The 23331-nt window shown below is 50.5% G+C and overlaps 1 protein-coding gene across 2 annotated transcripts in view; it reads right to left on the bottom strand.

Annotated features, from left to right (window-relative positions):
- The window catches only part of LYPLA1 (lysophospholipase 1), a 59996-nt gene that overhangs the window by 13711 nt on the left and 22954 nt on the right, over positions 1–23331 (bottom strand). For both annotated transcript variants that reach the window (XM_075353269.1, XM_075353270.1), the window contains exon 7: positions 14814–14915. In XM_075353269.1, the coding sequence (XP_075209384.1) occupies positions 14814–14915 (102 nt within the window). The remainder of the gene's footprint in view (positions 1–14813; positions 14916–23331) is intronic.

Here is a 23331-nt window from a genome sequence, read left to right as displayed (position 1 = left end):
AAACACTGGAAAGGAGTGATGTGTCACAATATCTGTCAATCACTATTCTCTGTCAGTCGGTCTCTCCCTCTCGGTCTCTATTCTCTCTCTGTCGGTCCGTCACTATCTGTCCCTCTCTCACAATCTGTCGGTCATTTTCCCCTCCTCTCTCATACTCACCGATCCCCGGCGCGGCGCTGCACGGCATTCACACTGCTGCAGCGGCTTTTACTATTTTGAAAAAGCCGGCCGCTCATTAAACAATTTCGTATTCCCTACTTTCCCCGCCCACAGGCGCCTATGATTGGTTGCAGTGAGACACGCCCCCACGCTGAGTGACCGGTGTCTCACTGCACCCAATCACAGCAGCCGGTGGGCGGGTCTATACTGTGCAGTGAAATAAATAAATTAAATAATTAAAAAAACCGGCGTGCGGTCCCCCCCAATTTTAATACCAGCCAGATAAAGCCATACGGCTGAAGGCTGGTATTCTCAGGATGGGGAGCTCCACGTTATGGGGAGCCCCCCAGCCTAACAATATCAGTCAGCAGCCGCCCAGAATTGCCGCATACATTATATGCGACAGTTCTGGGACTGTACCCGGCTCTTCCAGATTTGCCCTGGTGCGTTGGCAAATTGGGGTAATAAGGAGTTATTGGCAGCCCATAGCTGCCAATAAGTCCTAGATTAATCATGTCAGGCGTCTCCCCGAGAAACCTTCCATGATTAATCTGTAAATTACAGTAAATAAAACACACCCGAAAAAATCCTTTATTAGAAATAAAAAACAAACAAATTCCCTCATCACCAATTTAATAAGCCCCAAAAAGCCCTCCTTGTCCGGCGTAATCCACGGACCTCCAGCGTCGCTTCCATCTCAGCTGCATGCAGGTGACAGGAGCAGCAGAAGACACCGCCGCTCCTGTCACCTCCACGCAGCTAATGAAGACAGCCGCGCGATCAGCTGAGCTGTCACTGAGGTTACCCGCTGTCACTGGATCTAGCGGTGGATCCAGCGGTGGCCGCGGGTAACCTCAGTGACAGCTCAGCTGATCGCGCTACTCACCGCCACTCCGGTCAGCTCCACGCAGCAACTGAGGTGAGTAGCGCGATCAGCTGAGCTGTCACTGAGGTTACCCGCGGCCACCGCTGGATCCAGTGACAGCGGGTAACCTCAGTGACAGCTCAGATGATCGCGCGGCTGTCTTCATTAGCTGCGTGGAGCTGTCAGGAGCGGCGGTGTATTCTGCTGCTCCTGTCACCTGCATGCAGCTGAGATGGAAGCGACGCTGGAGGTCCGTGGATTACGCCGGACAAGGAGGGCTTTTTGGGGCTGATTAAATTGGTGATGAGGGAATTTGTTTGTGTTTTTTATTTCTAATAAAGGATTTTTCAGGTGTGTGTGTTTATTTACTGTAATTTACAGAATAATCATGGAAGGTTTCTCGGGGAGACGCCTGCCATGATTAATCTAGGACTTATTGGCAGCTATGGGCTGCCAATAACTCCTTATTACCCCGATTTGCCAACGCACCAGGGCAAATCGGGAAGAGCCGGGTACAGTCCCAGAACTGTCGCATATAATGTATGCGGCAATTCTGGGCGGCTGCTGACTGATATTGTTAGGCTGGGGGGCTCCCCATAACGTGGGGCTCCCCATCCTGAGAATACCAGCCTTCAGCCGTATGGCTTTATCTGGCTGGTATTAAAATTGGGGGGGACCGCACGCCGTTTTTTTTAATTATTTAATTATTTATTTCACTGCACAGCATAGACCCGCCCACTGGCTGCTGTGATTGGGTGCAGTGAGACACCTGTCACTCAGCGTGGGGGCGTGTCTCACTGTAACCAATCATAGGCGCCTGTGGGCAGGGAAAGTAGGGAATACAAAATTGTTTAATGAGCGGCCGGCTTTTTCAAAATAGTAAAAGCCGCCGCAGCAGTGTGAATGCCGTGCAGTGCCGGGGATCGGTGAGTATGAGAGAGGAGGGGAAAATGACCGACAGACTGTGAGAGAGGGACAGAGATAGTGACGGACCGACAGAGAGAGAATAGAGACCGAGAGGGAGAGACCGACTGACAGAGAATAGTGATTGACAGATATTGTGACACACTCGTTTCCAGTGTTTGACTAGCTAAGTCGCTCTGCAGGTCCGGATCGCTGTTGCGTCGTTGGCCAGGTTTGCCTGTTTGACAGCTCACCAGAGACTCAGAGACTTTGTAGCGATCCCGGCAAGGTTGGGATCGCTGGTGGGATCGCTGAAAGTCTCAGTGTGTAAAGGGGCCTTTAGAGGCATGTGACTAAATCAGCTATCATATTTGGGGAATAACGCATGCTCAGCATGCAAGCCCATATCAAAGTTAAAGACACTACTGTTCATGTACGTCAAAGGTGCTGAAGGGGTTACAGGGAATCTGTCAGCAGGTTTTTGCTAGCTCATCTGAGAGTAAGATAATGTAGAGACAGAGAAACTGATTCAAACGATGTGTCACTTAGTTTACCTGGTGAAGCAGGTGTGACACAATCAAGAGTTCTTAGATGTAGCAGAGCTGAGAAAGCTAAGCCCGCACACGCCACAACTAGAGTTAAGAGAGTACTTAACTATTTGTACTCACTATACTCATAACAAGTACTATCTAATACTCGTGTATTCATTCCGAATAACGTGTGTACTACAAGTCAATGGGGAATACTCGCAATGTAACGAGCAACCTGAATGCCGCACTATTTGGTACTTGCATGAATAGTGCGGCATCCGGGTTGTTACTTTGCTAGTTTTTCCCCATTGAGTTGCATTGCACACATTATTCGGAACAAATATGTGAGTATTAGACAGTACTCGTTATCAATATAGCGAGTACAAATAGTTAGATACTCAACTCTAGCCACAACTCTCTCTGTGCACATTTTCTATTGACAGTGAGCTGCTTATCAGAGAAGGGAGTGTGGTCGGTCTAGGATGCGCATGAGTTGTAGTTGGGCAGCCATAATCATCTAGTGATAATACCTGCATTATAAGTAAACAAGAGAACACAGCCTAATAGGTAACACATCGCTGAATTCTGTGTTAACCCCTACCTCCTGCTGTCCTCAGATTACATCGTAAAACCTGCTGACAGATTCCCTTTACAGCTCACAAATCCCCAGGATTTTCCTATATAAACTAAATCCAGTGCTATACTGGCGCTATCATGCTGATTCTATACATACCTTTAGTTGTCAGATTGGATGTATAGCTTTTAAAATACAGGCAAGTAAAAGTTACAGAAATGTACAGCTTTCTGATTGGCAGCAGCTACTGAATAGCTAATATGTGGGTGGGGTTTTATTATCTATTCCTGCCCCTATCTTTTGCCTCTGTAGATGCTAGACTGTATGGGCTCCTTCCAGGTATGAGTTATTTCTGTTTCAAAAACTATACATCCAATCTGACAACTAAAGGTATGTATAGAATCAGCATTATAGTGCCAGTATAGCACTGGCTTTAGTTTATATAGGAAAATCCTGGTGATTGGTGTGCTCTAAGTAGGTCAGCCAACTGCTACAGCAACCCATTGGTACTCTGTGATGTGCGCCTAACTCCCTGCAATTGACAGTTTCATTTACAGTCATATGAAAAAGTTTGGGCACCCCTATTAATGTTAACCTTTTTTCTTTATAACAATTTGGGTTTTTGCAATAGCTATTTCAGTTTCATATATCTAATAACTGATGGACTGAGTAATATTTCTGGATTGAAATGAGGTTTATTGTACTAACAGAAAGTGGGCAATCCGCATTTAAACAAAATTTGACCGCTGCAAAAGTATGGGCACCTCCACATAAAAGTGACATTAATATTTTGTAGAACCTCCTTTTGCAAAAATAACAGCCTCTAGTCGCTTCCTGTAGCTTTTAATGAGTTCCTGGATCCTGGATGAAGGTATATTTGACCATTCCTGTTTACAAAACAATTCCAGTTCAGGTAAGTTTGATGGTCGCCGAGCATGGACAGCCGCTTCAAATCATCCCACAGATGTTCAATGATATTCAGGTCTGGGGACTGGGATGGCCATTCCAGAACATTGTAATTGTTCCTCTGCATGAATGCCTGAGTAGATTTGGAGCGGTGTTTTGGGTCATTGTCCCTAAATCCCTGCAATTGACAGTTTCATTTACAGTCATATGAAAAAGTTTGGGCACCCCTATTAATGTTAACCTTTTTTCTTTATAACAATTTGGGTTTTTGCAACAGCTATTTCAGTTTCATATATCTAATAACTGATGGACTGAGTAATATTTCTGGATTGAAATGAGGTTTATTGTACTAACAGAAAATGGGCAATCTGCATTTAAACTAAATTTGACAGGTGCATAAGTATGGGCACCCTTAACAATTCCTTGTTTTGAACACTCCTAACTACTTTTTACTGACTTACTGAAGCATTAAATTGGTTTTGTAACCTCATTGAGCTTTGAACTTCATAGGCAGGTGTATCCAATCATGAGAAAAGGTATTTAAGGTGGCCACTTGCAAGTAGTTCTCCTATTTGAATCTCCTATGAAGAGTGGCATCATGGGCTCCTCAAAACAACTCTCAAATGATCTGAAAACAAAGATTATTCCACATAGTTGTTCAGGGGAAAGATACAAAAAGTTGTCTCAGAGATTTAAACTGTCAATTTCCACTGTGAGGAACATAGTAAGGAAATGGAAGAACACAGGTACAGTTCTTGTTAAGCTCAGAAGTGGCAGGCCAAGAAAAATATCAGAAAGGCAGAGAAGAAGAATGGTGAGAACAGTCAAGGACAATCCACAGACCACCTCCAAAGACCTGCAGCATCATCTTGCTGCAGATGGTGTCAATGTGCATCGGTCAACAATACAGCGCACGTTGCACAAGGAGAAGCTATAAGGGAGAGTGATGCGAAAGAAGCAGTTTCTGCAAGCATGCCACAAACAGAGTCGCCTGAGGTATGCAAAAGCACATTTGGACAAGCCAGTTACATTTTGGAAGAAGGTCCTGTGGACTGATGAAACAAAGATTGAGTTGTTTGGTAATACAAAAAGGCGTTATGCATGGAGACAAAAAAAAAAACAAAAACCAAAACACGGCATTCCAAGAAAAGCACTTGCTACCCACAGTAAGTTTTGGTGGAGGTTCCATCATGCTTTGGGGCTGTGTGGCCAATGCCGGCACCGGGAATCTTGTTAAAGTTGAGGGTTGCATGGATTCAACTCAGTATCAGCAGATTCTTGACAATAATGTGCAAGAATCAGTGACGAAGTTGAAGTTACGCAGGGGATGGATATTTCAGCAAGACAATGACCCAAAACACCGCTCCAAATCTACTCAGGCATTCATGCAGAGGAACAATTACAATGTTCTGGAATGGCCATCCCAGTCCCCAGACCAGGATATCATTGAACATCTGTGGGATGATTTGAAGTGTGCCGTCCATGCTCGGCGACCATCAAACTTAACTGAACTGGAATTGTTTTGTAAACAGGAATGGTCAAATATACCTTCATCCAGGATCCAGGAACTCATTAAAAGCTACAGGAAGTGACTAGAGGCTGTTATTTTTGCAAAAGGAGGATCTACAAAATATTAATGTCACTTATGTTGAGGTGCCAATGCTTTTGCACCAGTCAAATTTTGTTTAAATGCGGATTGCACATTTTCTGTTAGTACAATAAACCTCATTTCAATCCAGAAATATTACTCAGTCCATCAGTTATTAGATATATGAAACTGAAATAACTGTTGCAAAAACCCAAATTGTTATAAAGAAAAAAGGTTAACATTAATAGGGGTGCCCAAACTTTTTCATATGACTGTATGTGGTTAAACAGCAGCAATAGTGGCTTCAGCCCTGTGTGGCATGGGCTCAGCCCCTCAGCCCGTCGAGGATGGACGTCATGGAGCGGGAAGGGGGTGAGAGGACACGGACACTTTCCTGAGTAATCTGTTTTAGAATATACTTGTCTTCATCAGTAAAACATCAATTCTAAACCAGCCTTATTTAGAGCTCTGCACTGCTCCCCCAGGAGATGTGTGAAGAATTAACAGTAGGTTGTCCCTATAGTGAGTGCGGATCGCACACCTTTCAGATCTACTCTCTTTCTCATGTAGAGCAAGAAGTAAGCAGTCTGCTATATTAAAGGGGTTATCCGGCTTATTTTGCTTTTTTTATTATTTACACTATTGGGCTACATTGGGGCAGGTAAGTAGATAGAGACCACTTACCTGCCCTGCTGTCAGCCCCTGTCCCCCGGCTCAGAGCGGTCATGTGACTGCTCCTGCTGTGATTTTGCTACTTCCGGTCATTTCATGTCAACATGGGCAGGCCCATGTTGACATGCAAATCTGCCACTGCATGTTGCCGCCCTGCTGGGCTGTACAGTGCGATGAGCCCCGCCCCCCTCCCTGTGCGCTGCTATCTCTGCACTGTATGTGCTGGACAAACACAGGGCTGCCCTCTCTGTCTAGGACACCTAGCGCTGTTTGCCCAACAGTGTCCTCAGCTCATTATGTTGTATGGTGCCCGGGCAACTGTGACCCCCCCTCCCCCGTGCACGGTCTCTGATGACTGCAGCCTCCCATGCTCCTGGCTTCTGAATACAGTCAGAAGCAGGGATGTCACCTGACACCAGCGAACAACAGCACTGAGCTCTGTATGGGACACTGCAATCATCACAGCACGGAGAAGAGACAGCATGCTGCACGAGTGAGAAGGGAGAGCGAGCGGGGGGAGGGGGCTAGAGAAGAGCGTGCACGGCTGACAGAGTGGGGGGCTAGAGAAGAGATCATGGGTGACACAGCAGGGGGGCAGAAACGAGAGTTCATGGGGGTGAGAGACTTGCTTCGGCGCAGCATGTATCCTCTGATCATGAAATAAACCTGAATACTTCACAGCAATTACCGGTGAGTGCTGTTCCTTTTTTCTCCCTTTGCTTAATGTTTCATGCTCTGATGCTTTTGGAACAAGCACCCCGTAGCTGTATTCAGCATAGTCCGACCTGGAAGGTTTTCTCTTGTCACAGCAGAGATTAATAGCACCGCGTGTGCTTTCTGCAATTAGCCGCTGGTTGTTTGATGTGGACAGTCCTCAGTGGAAGTAGTGCCCCGCAAATCCTTCTTGTTATTACTGGATAATGTATATTATATAACTCTAGGTGTGTGTGTGTGTGTGTGTGTGTGTGTGTGTGTGTGTGTGTGTGTGTGTGTGTGTGTGTATGCGGTACACAGCCCGATGTGTGTGTGTGTGTGTGTGTGTGTGTGTGTGTGTGTGTGTGTGTGTATGTATGTATGTATGTATGTATGTATGTATGTATGTATGTATGTATGTATGTATGTATGTATGTATGTGTGTATGTGTGTGTGTATGCGGTGCAGAGCCCGATGTGGTGTGCGGTGCAGAGCCCGATGTGGTGTGCGGTGCAGAGCCCGATGTGGTGTGCGGTGCAGAGCCCGATGTGGTGTGCGGTGCAGAGCCCGATGTGGTGTGCGGTGCAGAGCCCGATGTGGTGTGCGGTGCAGAGCCCGATGTGGTGTGCGGTGCAGAGCCCGATGTGGTGTGCGGTGCAGAGCCCGATGTGGTGTGCGGTGCAGAGCCCGATGTGGTGTGCGGTGCAGAGCCCGATGTGGTGTGCGGTGCAGAGCCCGATGTGGTGTGCGGTGCAGAGCCCGATGTGGTGTGCGGTGCAGAGCCCGATGTGGTGTGCGGTGCAGAGCCCGATGTGGTGTGCGGTGCAGAGCCCGATGTGGTGTGCGGTGCAGAGCCCGATGTGGTGTGCGGTGCAGAGCCCGATGTGGTGTGCGGTGCAGAGCCCGATGTGGTGTGCGGTGCAGAGCCCGATGTGGTGTGCGGTGCAGAGCCCGATGTGGTGTGCGGTGCAGAGCCCGATGTGGTGTGGGGTGCAGAGCCCGATGTGGTGTGGGGTGCAGAGCCCGATGTGGTGTGGGGTGCAGAGCCCGATGTGGTGTGGGGTGCAGAGCCCGATGTGGTGTGGGGTGCAGAGCCCGATGTGGTGTGGGGTGCAGAGCCCGATGTGGTGTGGGGTGCAGAGCCCGATGTGGTGTGCGGTGCAGAGTCTGATGTGGGGCTGTTATTTGCAATGTTGTAGTGATAATAGGTCAGGTGCTGGGGCAGAATATACTGACAGGGAATGTGTGTGCAGGGGGCGGGCAGAGGGTGCGGCTGGACACTGGGGTGGGGCTGGACAGTGAGGCCGGGCGGTGCCAGCTGTGACTGGGAGGTTCAGCACAGGAAGTGGTCATGTTTGCTGGAGCTGAATGTAAACAAGAAGCTGCAGAGAATAAAGGGTGAATTCAAGAGGAACAAAAGTTAGAAAACAAAAAATAACAATGTAGGGGTGTTTAATATGACAATACAGCACAGATTAGCTTAAACTCAAAAATTTTTGTTATGTCGGACAACCCCTTTAACTGAGCACCAACAGCTCAGCTTTAATAATGCGGTTTTACTTTAAGGGTATGTTCACACTTTGGTTTTTGGTGGAGGAAAAAAAAGAAAAGAAGGGAATTTTGTTACTTACCGTAAATTCCTTTTCTTCTAGCTCTTATTGGGAGACCCAGCCGATTGGGGTATAGCTACTGCCTCCGGAGGCCACACAAAGCACTACACTAAAAAGTGCAAGGCCCCTCCCCTTCTGGCTATACCCCCCCGTGGTATCACGGGTTCTCCAGTTTTAGTGCCAAAGCAAGAAGGAGGAAAGCCAATAACTGGTTTAAACAAATTAACTCCGAGTAACATCGGAGAACTGAAAAACCGTTCAACATGAACAACAGGTGTACCCGCAAACAACAAAAACATCCCGAAGGACAACAGGGCGGGTGCTGGGTCTCCCAATAAGAGCTAGAAGAAAAGGAATTTACGGTAAGTAACAAAATTCCCTTCTTCTTCAGCGCTCTATTGGGAGACTCAGACGATTGGGACGTCCAAAAGCTGTCCCTGGGTGGGTAAAGAAATACCTCATGTTAGGGCTGCAAAACAGCCCTCCCCTACGGGGGTGTCACTGCCGCCTGCAGGACTCTTCTACCTAAGCTGGCATCCGCCGAAGCATAGGTATGCACCTGATAATGCTTGGTGAAAGTGTGCAGACTGGACCAGGTAGCTGCCTGGTACACTTGTTGAGCCGAAGCCTGGTGTCGTAATGCCCAGGACGCACCCACGGCTCTGGTTGAGTGGGCTTTTAGCCCTGAAGGAACCGGAAGCCCCGCAGAACGGTAGGCCTCTAGAATTGGTTCTTTGATCCATCGAGCCAGGGTGGCTTTAGAAGCCTGCAACCCCTTGCGCGGACCAGCGACAAGGACAAAAAGTGCATCGGAACGGCGCATGGGCGCCGTGCGGGAAATGTAGAGTCTGAGTGCTCTCACCAGATCTAACAAACGTAAGTCCTTTTCATACCGGTGAACCGGATGAGGACAAAAGGAAGGCAAGGATATATCCTGATTAAGATGAAATGAGGATACGACCTTAGGGAGAAACTCCGGAATGGGGCGCAGCACTACCTTGTCCTGGTGGAACACCAGGAAGGGAGCCTTGGATGACAGAGCTGCCAGCTCAGATACTCGCCGAAGCGATGTGATCGCAACGAGAAACGCCACCTTCTGTGACAGGCGAGAAAGGAAACTTCCTTCAGAGGCTCGAAAGGCGGCTTCTGGAGAGCAACTAATACCCTGTTGAGATCCCATGGATCTAACGGCCGCTTGTACGGGGGTACGATATGACAGACCCCCTGTAGGAACGTGCGCACCTTAGAAAGACGTGCTAGACGCTTCTGAAAAAACACGGATAGTGCCGAGACTTCCCCCTTAAGGAAGCCGAGCGACAAGCCCTTTTCTAACCCCGATTGCAGGAAGGAAAGAAAAGTAGGCAATGCAAATGGCCAGGGAGACACTCCCTGAGCCGAGCACCAGGTTAAGAAAATCTTCCACGTTCTGTGGTAGATCTTAGCAGAGGTGGACTTCCTAGCCTGTGTCATGGTGGCAACGACCCCTTGGGATAATCCTGAAGACGCTAGGATCCAGGACTCAATGGCCACACAGTCAGGTTCAGGGCCGCAGAATTCCGATGGAAAAACGGCCCTTGGGACAGTAAGTCTGGCCAGCCTGGTAGTGACCACGGTCGGCCGACCGTGAGATGCCACAGATCCGGGTACCACGATCTCCTCGGCCAGTCTGGGGCGACGAGTATGACGCGGCTGCAATCGGATCTGATTTTTTGCGCAGTACTCTGGGCAAGAGTGCCAGAGGTGGAAACACATATGTGAGCCGGAACTGCGACCAATCTTGCACTAAGGCGTCTGCCGCCAGAGCTCTGTGATCGCGCGATCGTGCCATAAATGCCGGGACCTTGTTGTTGTGCCGAGACGCCATTAGGTCGACGTCCGGCACCCCCCAGCGGCGACAGATTTCCTGAAACACGTCCGGGTGAAGGGACCATTCCCCTGCGTCCATACCCTGGCGACTGAGGAAGTCTGCTTCCCAGTTTTCTACGCCCGGGATGTGAACTGCGGATATGGTGGATGCTGTGTCCTCCACCCACATGAGGATTCGCCGGACTTCCTGGAAGGCTTGCCGACTGCGCGTCCCTCCTTGGTGGTTGATGTATGCCACCGCTGTGGAGTTGTCCGACTGGATTCGGATCTGCTCTCTTTCTAGCCACTGCTGGAAAGCTAGTAGGGTAAGATACCCTGCCCCGATTTCCAGAACATTGATCTGAAGGGTGGACTCCTGCTGAGTCCACGTCCCCTGAGCCCTGTGGCGGAGACAAACTGCTCCCCACCCTGACAGACTCGTATCTGTCGTGACCACTGCCCAGGATGGGGGTAGGAAGGATCTTCAGTGTGACAATGAGGTGGGAATAAGCCACCATTGCAGAGAGTCCTTGGCCGTCTGGGAAAGGGAGACTTTCCTGTCCAGGGAGGTTGACTGCCCGTCCCATTGGCAGAGAATGTCCCCTTGCAGTTGGCGCAGATGAAACTGCGCAAAGGGAACTGCCTCCATGGCTGCCACCATCTTCCCTAGGAAGTGCCTGAGGCGCCTTAAGGGGTGCGACTGGCCTTGAAGAAGAGACTGCACCTCTGTTTGCAGTGAACGCTGCTTGTTCAGCGGAAGCTTCACTATCGCTGATAGAGTGTGAACTCCATGCCGAGATACGTTAGTGATTGAGTCGGTGACCGATTTGACCTTGCCAAATTGATGATCCACCCGAAAGTCTGGAGAGTCTCCAGCGTAACATTCAGGCTGCGTTGTCATGCCTCGAGGGAGGGTGCTTTGACGAGTAGATCGTCCAAGTAAGGGATCACCGGGTGTCCCTGAGAGTGCAAGACTGCTACCACTGCTGCCATGACCTTGGTGAACACCCGTGGGGCTGTCGCCAGACCGAATGGCAGAGCTACGAACTGAAGATGGTCGTCTCCTATCACAAAACGTAGAAAACGTTGGTGCTCCGTAGCAATTGGCACGTGGAGATAGGCATCTTTGATGTCTGTTGAGGCAAGGAAGTCTCCTCGAGACATTGAGGTAATGACGGATCGGAGGGATTCCATCCGGAACCGCCTGGCGTTCGCATGCTTATTGAGCAGTTTTAGGTCCAGAACAGGACGGAAGGAGCCGTCCTTTTTTGGAGCCACAAAGAGATTGGAGTACAAACCCTCGCCCTCGTTCCTGAGGGGGGACAGGGATCACCACTCCTTCTGCTCTTAGAGCGTCCACCGCCTGCAGCAGGGCATCTGCTCGGTGGGGAGGTGGGGCCGTTCTGAAGAATGGAGTCGGAGGACGAGAACAGAACACTGTCTTGTGCACGTGAGCACAATGTCCGTCACCCACCGGTCTGTGACCTGTGGCAGCTAAATGTCGCCAAAGGCGGGGGAGTCTGCCATCAACCGCGGATGCGGAGAGAGAGAGAGAGCTGAGAGTCATGAGGAGACCGCCTTGGTAGCGGTTCCTCCGGCTGCCTTCCTTGGGCGTGATTGAGCCCGGCCGGAAACTGAGCCCGTCTGAGGTTTTGTAGCCCTTTTGCACGAGGACAATTGGGACCTGCCCGAGCTTGGGAAGGACCGAAACCTCGACTGTACTTTTAGGACAGCATTAATAGGGTAAGTCGCAGTGCAGACATTGCGGAGTTACGGACGCCTCTGCGGTACAGATGTACATGTGCTCAAGGCCAGCTGCGCAAGAACAGCTGAAAAGGTTAGGTTGCCTATACGGCTGTGAATGCCGGAGCAACCGACACGCCGATAGCCTCCTAGACAGATTTCAACCAGAGTCCATCTGTCTGTGAATGGCATCTTTAAGTGAAGCCCCATCTCCAGTGCAACTATGGCTCTAGACGCAAGCCTGGAGATTGGAGAATCCACCTTTGGACCCTGGGTCCAGCGCTTGACCACGTCAGGGGAAAAGGGATAACGTGTATCTTAAAAACGTTTGGAGAAGACGCTTATCTGGTAAGCGTGGTGTTTCTGGACTGCTTCTCTGAAGTCAGCGTGGCCAGAAAAATACTCAATATCCGTTTGAGATACTGAAAAGGGACTTCTCCTGCTGTGAAGCTGACTCCTCCACTGGGGGAGCTGAGGGAGAAAGATCCAACCTTCCATTGATGGACGCTATAGGATCATTCCGTATGGCGTTACCATCCGGTGTATCCGGATTGATAGCGATGTCAGGATCAAAGTCCTGGAGAGCTGCCTTATCATACAGAGAGTCCTCCTGGGACCCCCCCGTTCCAAATGAGGTTGGTCAGGAAGATTGCCCATGGCCTGTCTGGACTGCAAGTCTCTATCTTATGACAATATATCTGTCGAAACTGCAACTCCGTCCCTGTCCTTGGACAGGGATGACAGGTGGTTTCTTTGGCCACGACTAGTAGAGACCCCGGCAGACGAAGTGCTAGAGACCCCGGCAGACGAAGTGCTACAGGGGAGCATGCACACAATGGGACGGTGTCATGAACAGCATCCCATGTAGTAAAAACAGCACTGAAAATCTGTGTTGCTTTTTTGCCGCTGCCGACTAGCCATCTAGAAGTATATAGCCAAGATTGGTGACCGTACAGTGCAATGTATAGCATACAAGCATAAAGTACAAATGAACACTGCAGCACAAGCAATACAAGCAGCATAGAAGCCTGTGCCCTGGCACCTCTGCTCTTCTGCTGCTGTAGACTAGTCATCTAGGGGAATATAGCCCAGAAGAGTGACCATACATTGCAATGTATAGCATACAAGCACAAGTACAAATGCACACTGCAGCCCATGCAATACAAGCAGCATAGAAAAAAACCTGTGCCCCAGCACCCTTGGTTTTCTGCTGCTGTAGTCTAGCCATTCCAGGAGAATATAGCTAAGACTAGCGACTGTACAGTGCAGTGTATAGCATACAAGCATAAACACAAATGAACACTTCAGTACGTGCAATACAAGCAGCCTAGAAAGCCTGTGCCTTAGCACACCTGCTTTCCTGCTGCTGATGTGTCGCTCTCCAAGCGGGCATATAGCGACCTATGCAGTTAAAATACACATGTACACACTGCAGTATATATTGGGGTCAGCACTATGTGTGCCGCTTACCGCCCGCCTATAAGCGGGTGTATGGTCGCCACCGTCCTGCCTGGTTGCCGAAAGTCCGAGCTCGGACTGCAGTAATGGCTGCCGGCGTCTTCCCCAGCTCGTGTGAGGAGGGGCGGGCCGTGGGCGCGCCCCAAGTCAGAGCGGGAATCCGGCGTCCGACAGTGTGCAGTGAGAGGGCTGGAGCATGTAAATAAGGCTCCAGCCCTCGGCGCCGCTGATTGCTCAGCGTCTGTCCCCTTCCCTGAGTGACAGGGAGGGGGCGGGAACGAAGCGGCACTAGGCCGCAGAAGCCGGGGACTGGATTTATAAGCGCCGCCGCCGTAAAAGCGCGGTCGGCGCCCAGTCCCCGGCGAACTACAAGTCCCAGCCGCGCCGCCGCTCCCGGAGCGTCCGGCGCGGTAGTTCCCAATACACAAAGTCACTCAGCAAAGCTGCAGTGACTGTAACCCTTTACTGTCCCCGGCGCACTAGCACACCCAGCAAGTCTGGAGTGTGCTGTGCCTGTGTGTACGGGGACACAGAGTACCTGTAATGGTGCAGGGCCATGTCCCTGAACGGTACTCCAGCTCCGTATCCAGCAGGTTCAAATGGGTCTGTGGATGGAGCCCGGCGTCAGAGCTTTGAGGCCGGCAGGATCCCACTTCCTCAGAGCCCCCCAGGGGGATGTGGAAGGAAAGCAGCATGTGGGCTCCAGCCTCCGTACCAGCAATAGGTACCTCAACCTTACAACACCATCAACGGGTGAGAAGGGAGCATGCTGGGGGCCCTATATGGGCCCTCTTTTCTTCCATCCGAAATAGTCAGCAGCTACTGCTGACTAAAATCTGTGGAGCTATGCATGGATGTCTGACCTCCTTCGCACAAAGCTTGAAAACTGGAGAACCCGTGATACCACGGGGGGGTATAGCCAGAAGGGGAGGGGCCTTGCACTTTTTAGTGTAGTGCTTTGTGTGGCCTCCGGAGGCAGTAGCTATACCCCAATCGGCTGGGTCTCCCAATAGAGCGCTGAAGAAAATAATGTTACAAAAAACAAACAAAAAAAAAAAAAAAAGTGGGGGCAGGAAAAATGCTTTATACAATGTGTGTGTTTTTTTTCCACCCATTAATTTTAATAAGTGACAAGCCCAGAAAAAGAGCTGAAAATTGCCAGACTGCGACAGAAAAGCAAAAACACGCACAGAAAAAAAAGGCAAAGTGTAAATGAGATTTCAGACATCTGATTGGTACACAAACAATATGGCCGCTGTTACATTACCTGAGGAAAAGAGGTCCTTAATGGCAGCCAACAGCTTAGGGCAAGTATGCCGGCTAGTTTCTGGGTTGATGTGAGAGCCGTGTACAGTGACAGCGCGCCTCCCTGCGGGACACACGGGTACAGGTTATTATGGACGGCACGGACCACGATAACTGCAGGAAATCGTTCAGAGACACAGCACAAAACATACAAAAGACAATGTCTGACACAAGCCGCGCAGCGAGGGGCTGAGGGTACATTTCAGCCAAGATATATATGTAATAAGGTAAAAATGGCCGTGTATTATTAGATCAGGCGTTACAGCAGTCAGAACTATTCTACCACCAGATATATCTGCATTATTCAGTCTCGTTATGGCAGCCATATAAACAGAAGTGACAACAGGAATTACCGCCATTTTGGATGTCACCTTGAAATTTGCTTCTCTTTAATGTTACTGCAAGAACTGGTTGACATAAGGACAGCAAATCTCCAGTGTCTGAAAAGCCAATGCAATGATGACTACAATAAGGCAGCACTTAAGCCATCTAAGGCTATGTGCGCACGTTGCGTCCTGTCCATGCTGAAAAATCTGCAGCGATTTGGCTATGCATGTGCGCTTCAAATCGCTGCAGAAACACTGCGTAATGGATGCAGTGTGTCTGCAGAATAGATGCAGATTTCATGCCCTCGGGATGCTGCCTCTCCCATAGACAGAGTGGGAGCAGCATCCAAAGCGCGGAATAAAGAGAATTTTGTTACTTACCGTAAATTCTTTTTCTTATAGTTCCGACATGGGAGACCCAGACCATGGGTGTATAGCTTCTGCCTCCGGAGGACACACAAAGTACTACACTCAAACGTGTAGCTCCTCCCTCCTAGCATATACACCCCCTGGTAGCCAGTCCTAGCCAGTTTAGTGCAAAAGCTGAAGGAGGACATCCACCCACAAGTAGAGACAGAGCAAAACCCGAAACAACCGGAACCTCTGTCTACAACAACAGCCGGTGATAACACACGGAACAAGAAACCTGCCAACAGGCAACAGGGAGGGTGCTGGGTCTCCCATGTCGGAACTATAAGAAAAAGAATTTACGGTAAGTAACAAAATTCTCTTTTTCTTCATCGTTCCTTATGGGAGACCCAGACCATGGGACGTTCTAAAGCAGTATATGGGTGGGAATAAAACAGAAAACTGAGAAGTAGGCGAAACCTCACTTCACAAAAGGGCGACAGCCGCCTGAAGGATGCGTCTGCCCAAGCTCGCATCTGCCGAAGCAAGAGCATGCACTTGGTAGTGCTTTGAAAAAGTATGCAGACTAGTCCAAGTGGCAGTCTGACAGACCTGCTGAGCCGTAGCCTGGGCCTGAAAGCCTAAGAGGCACCGACAGCTCTGGTCAAGTGTGCCTTGATCCCCGGCGGGAGAGGCACTGAGTACACTGGTAGGTATCGGAAATGGCCGACCTAAACCAACGAGCCAGGGTCGGCTTAAATGCCGAGAGGCCCGTACGCTGACCAGTGGTCAGCACAAAAGAGAGGTGCACCGCCTAAGAACAGCGGTGCGAGACACATAGATCCGGAGCGCCCGCACCAGATCCAGAGTATGCAACGCCCTTTCAAAGCGATGAACAGGAGCCAGACAAAAGGAAGGCAGGGAAAATGCCCCGGTTAAGGTGGAAGCAGCAACCACCTTAGGGAGAAAATCCGGAGTCGGACGGAGAACCACCTTGTCTTGATGAAGGGAGGACTCCGAAGAGAGTGCAGCCAAAACAGAGACTCTCTTGAGGGAAGTTATGGCCACTAGAAAGACCACTTTCTGTGAAAGACTAAATAAAGAAAACCTCCCTAAGAGGCTCAAAGGGGGGATTCCGGAAGCCGTGAGGACCGAATTAAGGTCCCAGGGCTCCAAGGGCCGCCGGTAAGGCGGAATGATGTGAGATGCGCCCTGCATGAAGGAGCGCACCTGGGCCAGCCGGGCGATACGCCGCTGGCACAACACTGACAGAGCCGAGACCTGTCCCTTAAGGGAATTGAGGGATAGTCCTAGCTGCAGACCGGACTGTAGAAGGGACAGGAGGGTCGGCAAGGCCAAAAGGCCAAAGGATACTTCCGAGCTCGAGTCATAGTGGAGATGACTTCAGGAGGGATACCAGAAGTCGTCAAGATCCATGACTCAAACGCCACGCCGTCAATCTGAGCAGGTTCTGGCGGAAAGACGGACCTCGTGAGAGAAGGTCTGGACAGTCCGGGAGATGCCATGGCACCTCTACGGACAGACGGAGCAGGTCAGGGTACCAAGCTTGCCTGGGTCAGTCTGGAGTAATGAGAATGACCCGACGGCCCTCCTTTCTGATCTTGCGCAGGACTCTGGGCAAGAACTAGAGGGTGAAACACGTAAGAGACGAAGCTGGGACCAAACTTGAACCAGTGCGTCTGCCGCAAAAACCTGAGGATCGTGGAGCCACGGTTTGACGGCTGAGACAATCTGCCTCCCAGTTTTCCACGTCCGGGATGTGGACTGCGGATATGGTGGACTAGGAGTCCTCCGTCCACTGAAGAATGCGATGAACCTCCAACATTGCCAGGCGGCTGAGTGTCCCGCCCTGGAGGTTGATGTAGGCAAACGCTGTAGCGTTGTCTGACTGGACTCGAATGTGCCTGGCCGCCAACAGATGGTGAAAGGCTTAGAGAGCTAGAAACACAGCTCTGATTTCCAGCACATTGATCCAGAGGGCTGATTCGGACAGAGTCCAAGTGCCCTGCGCTCCATAGTGGAGATATACTGCTCCCCAGCCGGATAGACTAGCATCTTGGGGAGGATCACCCGGGACGGAGCCAGGAAGGAGCGTCCCTGAGACAGAGGGGCCGAAGCCACCACTGAAACGAGCCCCTGGTCTGTGGCGAAGCCACCACCCCGTGGAAGGAGGAAGTCCACTTGTTCCAACAGCGGAAAATATCCAGCCGCAGAGGACGCAGATGGAACTGGGCAAGGGAATCGCTTCCATTGACACCACCATCTGATCCAGCACCTGTATTAGGTGCCTGATGGAACGACGTCGACCGCCAGCGGAGGGACTGCTGTTTGACTAAGGGCAGGTTCACAAGTGCCAACAGAGTCTCGAATTGCGTCCCTGGGAATATGAACTTCTGGGTCGAAGTCAGAGTGGGCTTGGCAGAATGACAACCCACCCGAATTGGTGAGAGTGAGCGAGGCACTCCGCTAACAGTTTGCACTGGATGAAGCCCAGACTAGAAGGCTGTCCAGGACAAAAGGATCACTGCCAACCCCTAGAGGTGCAGGACCGCAATCACAGCTGCCCCGACCTTGAGAATACTCGAGGGGCCGTGGCTAACCCCCAAAGGAAGAGCCACGAATTGGACCACTCTGATTGCAAAACGAAGCCAACGCTGGTGTGAAACTGCGATTGGCACATGCAGATAGGCATCTCTGATGTCGATGGATGCTAGGGAATCTCCTTGGGTCATTGATTGATCGCAGAGACTCCATGCGAAAATGCCGCACCTGAACATGCTTGAGAAGCTTGAGATCCAGGTCGGAAGGCATCGCCCTTTTCGGGTACTAGGAATAGATTTAAGCAGAAATCTCAGAACCGTTCCCAGTCGGGAACCGGCACAATTACTCCAGTGGCCTGCAAGAATGCCACAGCCTGTGAGAAGGCGGCGGCCTTGGAGCAGGGAGGAGTTGCAGAAAAAATCTGTTTGGCGGGCTGGATAGAATTCTATCCTGTAGCCGTGGGAGATGGTATCTCGCACCCACTGATCGGAGACGTGTTAAAACCATACGTCGCCAAAGTGGGAGAGCCTGCCACCGACCAAGGACGTTGCTGGCGTGGCCAGAAAGCCAGGAGGAGGCTGACTTAGTGGCAGCATCTCCTGCGGTCTTCTCGTGCGCCATTTGGGTTTACGATCCTTGGCTGAGCCAGTGGACGAGGCCGAGGGCTTAGAGAACGATCAGATGGAGGAACGAAAAGAACGAAACCTCGACTGATTCCTGCCCTGGACAGGTTTCCTGGTTTAGGTTTGTTACATGGAAGAACTCTTTCCGCCAAGAGCTTCCTTAATTTCATCCAGTTGTTCCCGAATAGTCTGGTCCCAGCAAAAGGGAGCCCAGCAAGGAACTTCTTTAGAAGCATCCGCCCTCCACTTCCGAAGCCACAGGAGCTTGCGGATAGCGAGTAAATTAGCCGAGGCCACCGCAGTGCGGTGAGAGTCTCCAGCATGGCAGACATGGCATAGGATGAAAGGACTGAAGTCTGGAAGTTAAGGCAACCATTTCGGGCAAAGAGTCCCTGTGAGGGAATGCATCTCCTCCAGAGAAGCAGAGATGGCTTTGAAGCCGCACTGCTGCAAGAGCTGGGGAGAACGAGGCCCCTGCCGCCTCCATACAGATTTGGCCAGAAGGACAACCTGGCGGACAGCAAAGCCGTAAGTGAGGAGCCATCAGCCACTGATACAACGGTCCGGGCTGGACCACCTTTGGTGAATGAGCCCACTCCTTGACCACCTCTGGTGGAAAGGGAAAACGGTCATCAGAACCACGCTTTGGGAAGCGTTTGCCAGAGCAGACCCTGGGGTTGGTCACAGTGGCCTGAAAACTGGAGTGGTTAAGGAACACACTCCTTGTTCTCTTAGGCAAGGTAAACTGGTGCCTTTTTGCCAGAGAGGGTTACTCCTCTGATACTGGCGGATTGAGGTCCAGTACAGAATTAATGTACAGTGGGATCCTTAGAGAGGTGCCGTCAGCCACTGATACAACTATCCGGGCTGAAATACTAGACACCGGAGGGACCACCCTTGGTGAATGAGCCCACTCCTTGACCACCTGTGGTGGAAGGGGGAACAGTCATCAGAACCACGCTTTGTGAGCGTCTGTCAGGACAGGCTCTGGGCTTGGTCCAGTGGGCTGAAAACTGGAGTGGTTAAGGAACACACTCCTTGTTCTCTTTAAGGTATACTGATGCCTTTCTGCCAGAGGGGGGATACTCCCCTGATACAGGCGGATTGAGGTCCAGTACAAATATAATGGACGCAATCAAATCATTAGCATCTGCATCACCTTCGGACAGATCAATGGTACATGAAGTAGCGTCCGAGCCCCTAGTAAAGACATCCTCCTCGTCCAGTGAGTCAGCTCGTGAATCAGAGCTGCGGGACGGGGAAGGACAGGGGACCCTGCGTCTCCATTTTAGGAGGACGGGGACTGAGACCAGATGAAGAGTCCTCTGAGAGCTTTGCTGAGCGAGCCGAAGCAGCAGAAGCGCCCTGAGAAGGGGGCTAATGCATGCTCAGCACCACCGGAGCAGCTGGAGGGACCACTGATGAGCCTCCAGGCTGAGGGACCACTGTGTTTATGTGCTCAGTACAGGCAGTACGAGTCTACATGCAGTGCATATTAAGAACAGCCTTGCAGCCTTGCTCTGATGTGAGACATGCTGCAGACGTGGGGGCTCTGTGAGAGAATGCATCTCCAGAATGACCCCCAACAGAGTATATAAACAGAGAATATAAGCAGCTGCACAACTGGAGGTTGTGGCTTGCCAGACCGTTTAACATACATTTCTGTGCCCTCCAGCCCCCCAGCCCAGGCCCCCATTTGTCACAATGTGGTATCTCTGTGCCTATGCAGACATGGAGAACGCTGAGAAAATGGCGACCGGAGCGAGGAGAGGGGGCGGGGCCTACTCTGAGAGCGGGCAAATGAGGTATACAGGGGAGGGAATCTTTCCTCAGTGAGGAATGTCCGTTCCCTGTGCTGCACAGCCGCTGGGCGGAGCCACACTGTCCCACTGCATAACTAATATGCAGGGGCAGTGAAACCGAAACTAGGCCTCAGGCGAAGCCGGGGCCTAGATTTAAACATGCAGCCAGCGTGCAGGCACCATCGGCGCGGTTCTCCAGTGAAAACTGGAGAACCGGCCGGAAATGTTACCACAATCATATAACACACTCCCCCCAATAAATAAAGTACAAGGGACCCCTGGAAAGACCACTTTCTGTGGTAAAAGCGTCTCAATACTTAGCTTTTGAGACGCAGGGCCATGTCCCTGGGGGAAGTGAAACGCTCCGTCCGGCAGAATCCTGAACAGGGCTGCGGATGGAGACCGGTCTCCTGCAAAGCAGTGAGAACCGTGATGGCTCCCACTTCAAGCCAGAGCCCCAGGGGATGGTGAAGGAGCGTGGCATGTGAAGGCTCCAGCCTTGTAAAATCAACCTTAACAGCACCGCCGACACAGTGGGGTGAGAAGGGACATGCCGGGAGTCCAGACTGGACCCGCTTTTCTTCCAAATCTTTGAAATCCAAAAAATCAAAAAATCAGAGAATGCATGTGTGTGTGACCTCCTGAACACAAAGCATTGAAACTGGCTAGGACTGACTACCAGGGGGTGTATATGCTAGGAGGGAGGAGCTACACTTTTTAGTGTAGTACTTTGTGTGTCCTCCGGAGGCAGAAGCTATACACCCATGGTCTGGGTCTCCCATAAGGAACGATGAAGAAAAGTGACATGTTGCTTTTTTGAACGCAGCGATTTGGATCAAAATTTCAGCATCCAAATCGCTGCGTTCTCAAATGCAACGTGCGGATGGATTATGCACTATCTTCATAGACTGTGCAGGGGACACAGAACGCATGCGTTTACATTGCAGTCCAATATGTAGTGTAAACCCATGAAATTATGCAACGTGTGCACATAGCCTTAGTCAGACTGTTTTGTGTAAGTGGAGTTCTCACAGGCACTGACCATGAACAGACTGTGAGCTGTCCATCCATACCCAGAATATAACCTGCCAGATATGATGTCCGCATATTGTGGACAGCTCCAACAGGTTAAAGACCAAGGCTCTTGATTTCCCTCCAGGATACCTTGTGGTATGCCACCTACACTGAGATGAGTACTAAGTCCATTGATTGTCTGCAGTGGTCACATGTTGTAATCACCGCTGTCAACAGGACAAAGGGCAGCAGAAGAAAAGCCAAAAAAGGCTATGTGTTCACGATCAGGACCCGCTACGTCCTGGATGCGGAGGGTCCTGACCTGCGGGGCCATGAGTCTCCTCTGCAGGAGACCTCAACTGCTAGTGCCCCCAATCAGGGTTCGGGGCACTGCAGTCTATCACTTGTGTTCACCCTACGGAGGACGCTTGCGACTCCACAGTAATCAATTGACATGCTTGCAGCTCGGAAAGTCGCCGCACAGGTCAGTTTACGCTTCGGCCGTACACGCAGTGAGCATGGGATTTCTGGAAATCCCATCCACTGTGCTTGTACTGTACATTGCAGCGTTTTCGATGCCACTGAAGCACGTTGCTTCCAAAACGCTGAGAACACTGAACACGGGCACACAGCCTTAAGGGGGCTTTACACGCTGCGATATTGGTAACGATATATCGTCGGAGTCACGTCGTTAGTGACGCACATCCGGCGCAGTTACCGACATCGCAGTGTGTAACACAAATGAGTGACGATCAACGAGCATAAAAAACGTGAAAAAGCGTTGCTCGTTGACACGTCGCTCATTTCCTTAATATGGTTGCTGCAGCAGGTACGATGTTGTTCGTCGCTCCTGCGGCACCACACATCGCTATGTGTGACACAGCAAGAACGACCAACATCTCCTTACCTGCCTCCACCGGCAATGCGGAAGGAAGGAGGTGGGCGGGATGTAATGTCCCACTCATCTCCGCCCCTCCGCTTCTATTGGCCGGCCGCTTAGTGACGTCGCTGTGACGCCGAATGCACCTTCTCCTTGAGGGAGGGATTGTTTTGCCGTCACAGCGATGTCGCTGACCAGGTATGTGCGTGTGACGCTGCCGTAGCGATAATGTTCGCTATGGCAGCAATCACCACATATCGTGCCACCGACGGGGTCGGGTGCTATCGCTAGCGATGTCGCAAGGTGTAAAGCACCCTTTAGAGTAATTTTCTTAATTTTTAAGCAAGATAATTAACTAAATTAAGTTATTTAGGAAGTACCCATTAGAGGAAATCTACCACTAGATTTATTTTCTTGCTAGGAATAGAAGACAAAGCCCTTGCGGAAAGCCTCAGACCTAGCATCACACAAAAAAGCAAAACCAGAATACAATACACCACATGCTATAAATTACAGGAATCGAGCGGCATCTGGTGTGTGTGCTTACAGCCAAAAGTTCTGCACACCCTCCAGATAAAGTTGGACTCCACTCAAGTAATTTACATACATTGGCCCCGATTCATCACGGTGATTATGCCAGAATTCTGACGTAAATCACTTTAAAAAACAATTGTAAAAATGTTGAGGCTTTGCCTATTTCACACCAGGTTCGCCAGCTTTGGTGGCGTTAGATTAGTGGCAAGGCGCACGCCACTTGTCAGATACTCCTGAGTCATTAAGAGGAGTGCGCGTATCACGCCAACACACGCCCTCATCAACACCATGTAAACACGGCTGATCATGATGAACTGAGGACACTGTATTATAAAGTTTTAAATAAAATGGCTCATCAGAAGAATTATCTATTGTTTAATTTTGATGTTAA

This window comes from Anomaloglossus baeobatrachus, chromosome 6 (genome assembly GCF_048569485.1).
Source record: "Anomaloglossus baeobatrachus isolate aAnoBae1 chromosome 6, aAnoBae1.hap1, whole genome shotgun sequence".
In the NCBI taxonomy this organism is placed as follows: domain Eukaryota; kingdom Metazoa; phylum Chordata; class Amphibia; order Anura; family Aromobatidae; genus Anomaloglossus; species Anomaloglossus baeobatrachus.
This window is presented reverse-complemented; position numbering and strand designations above follow the sequence as displayed.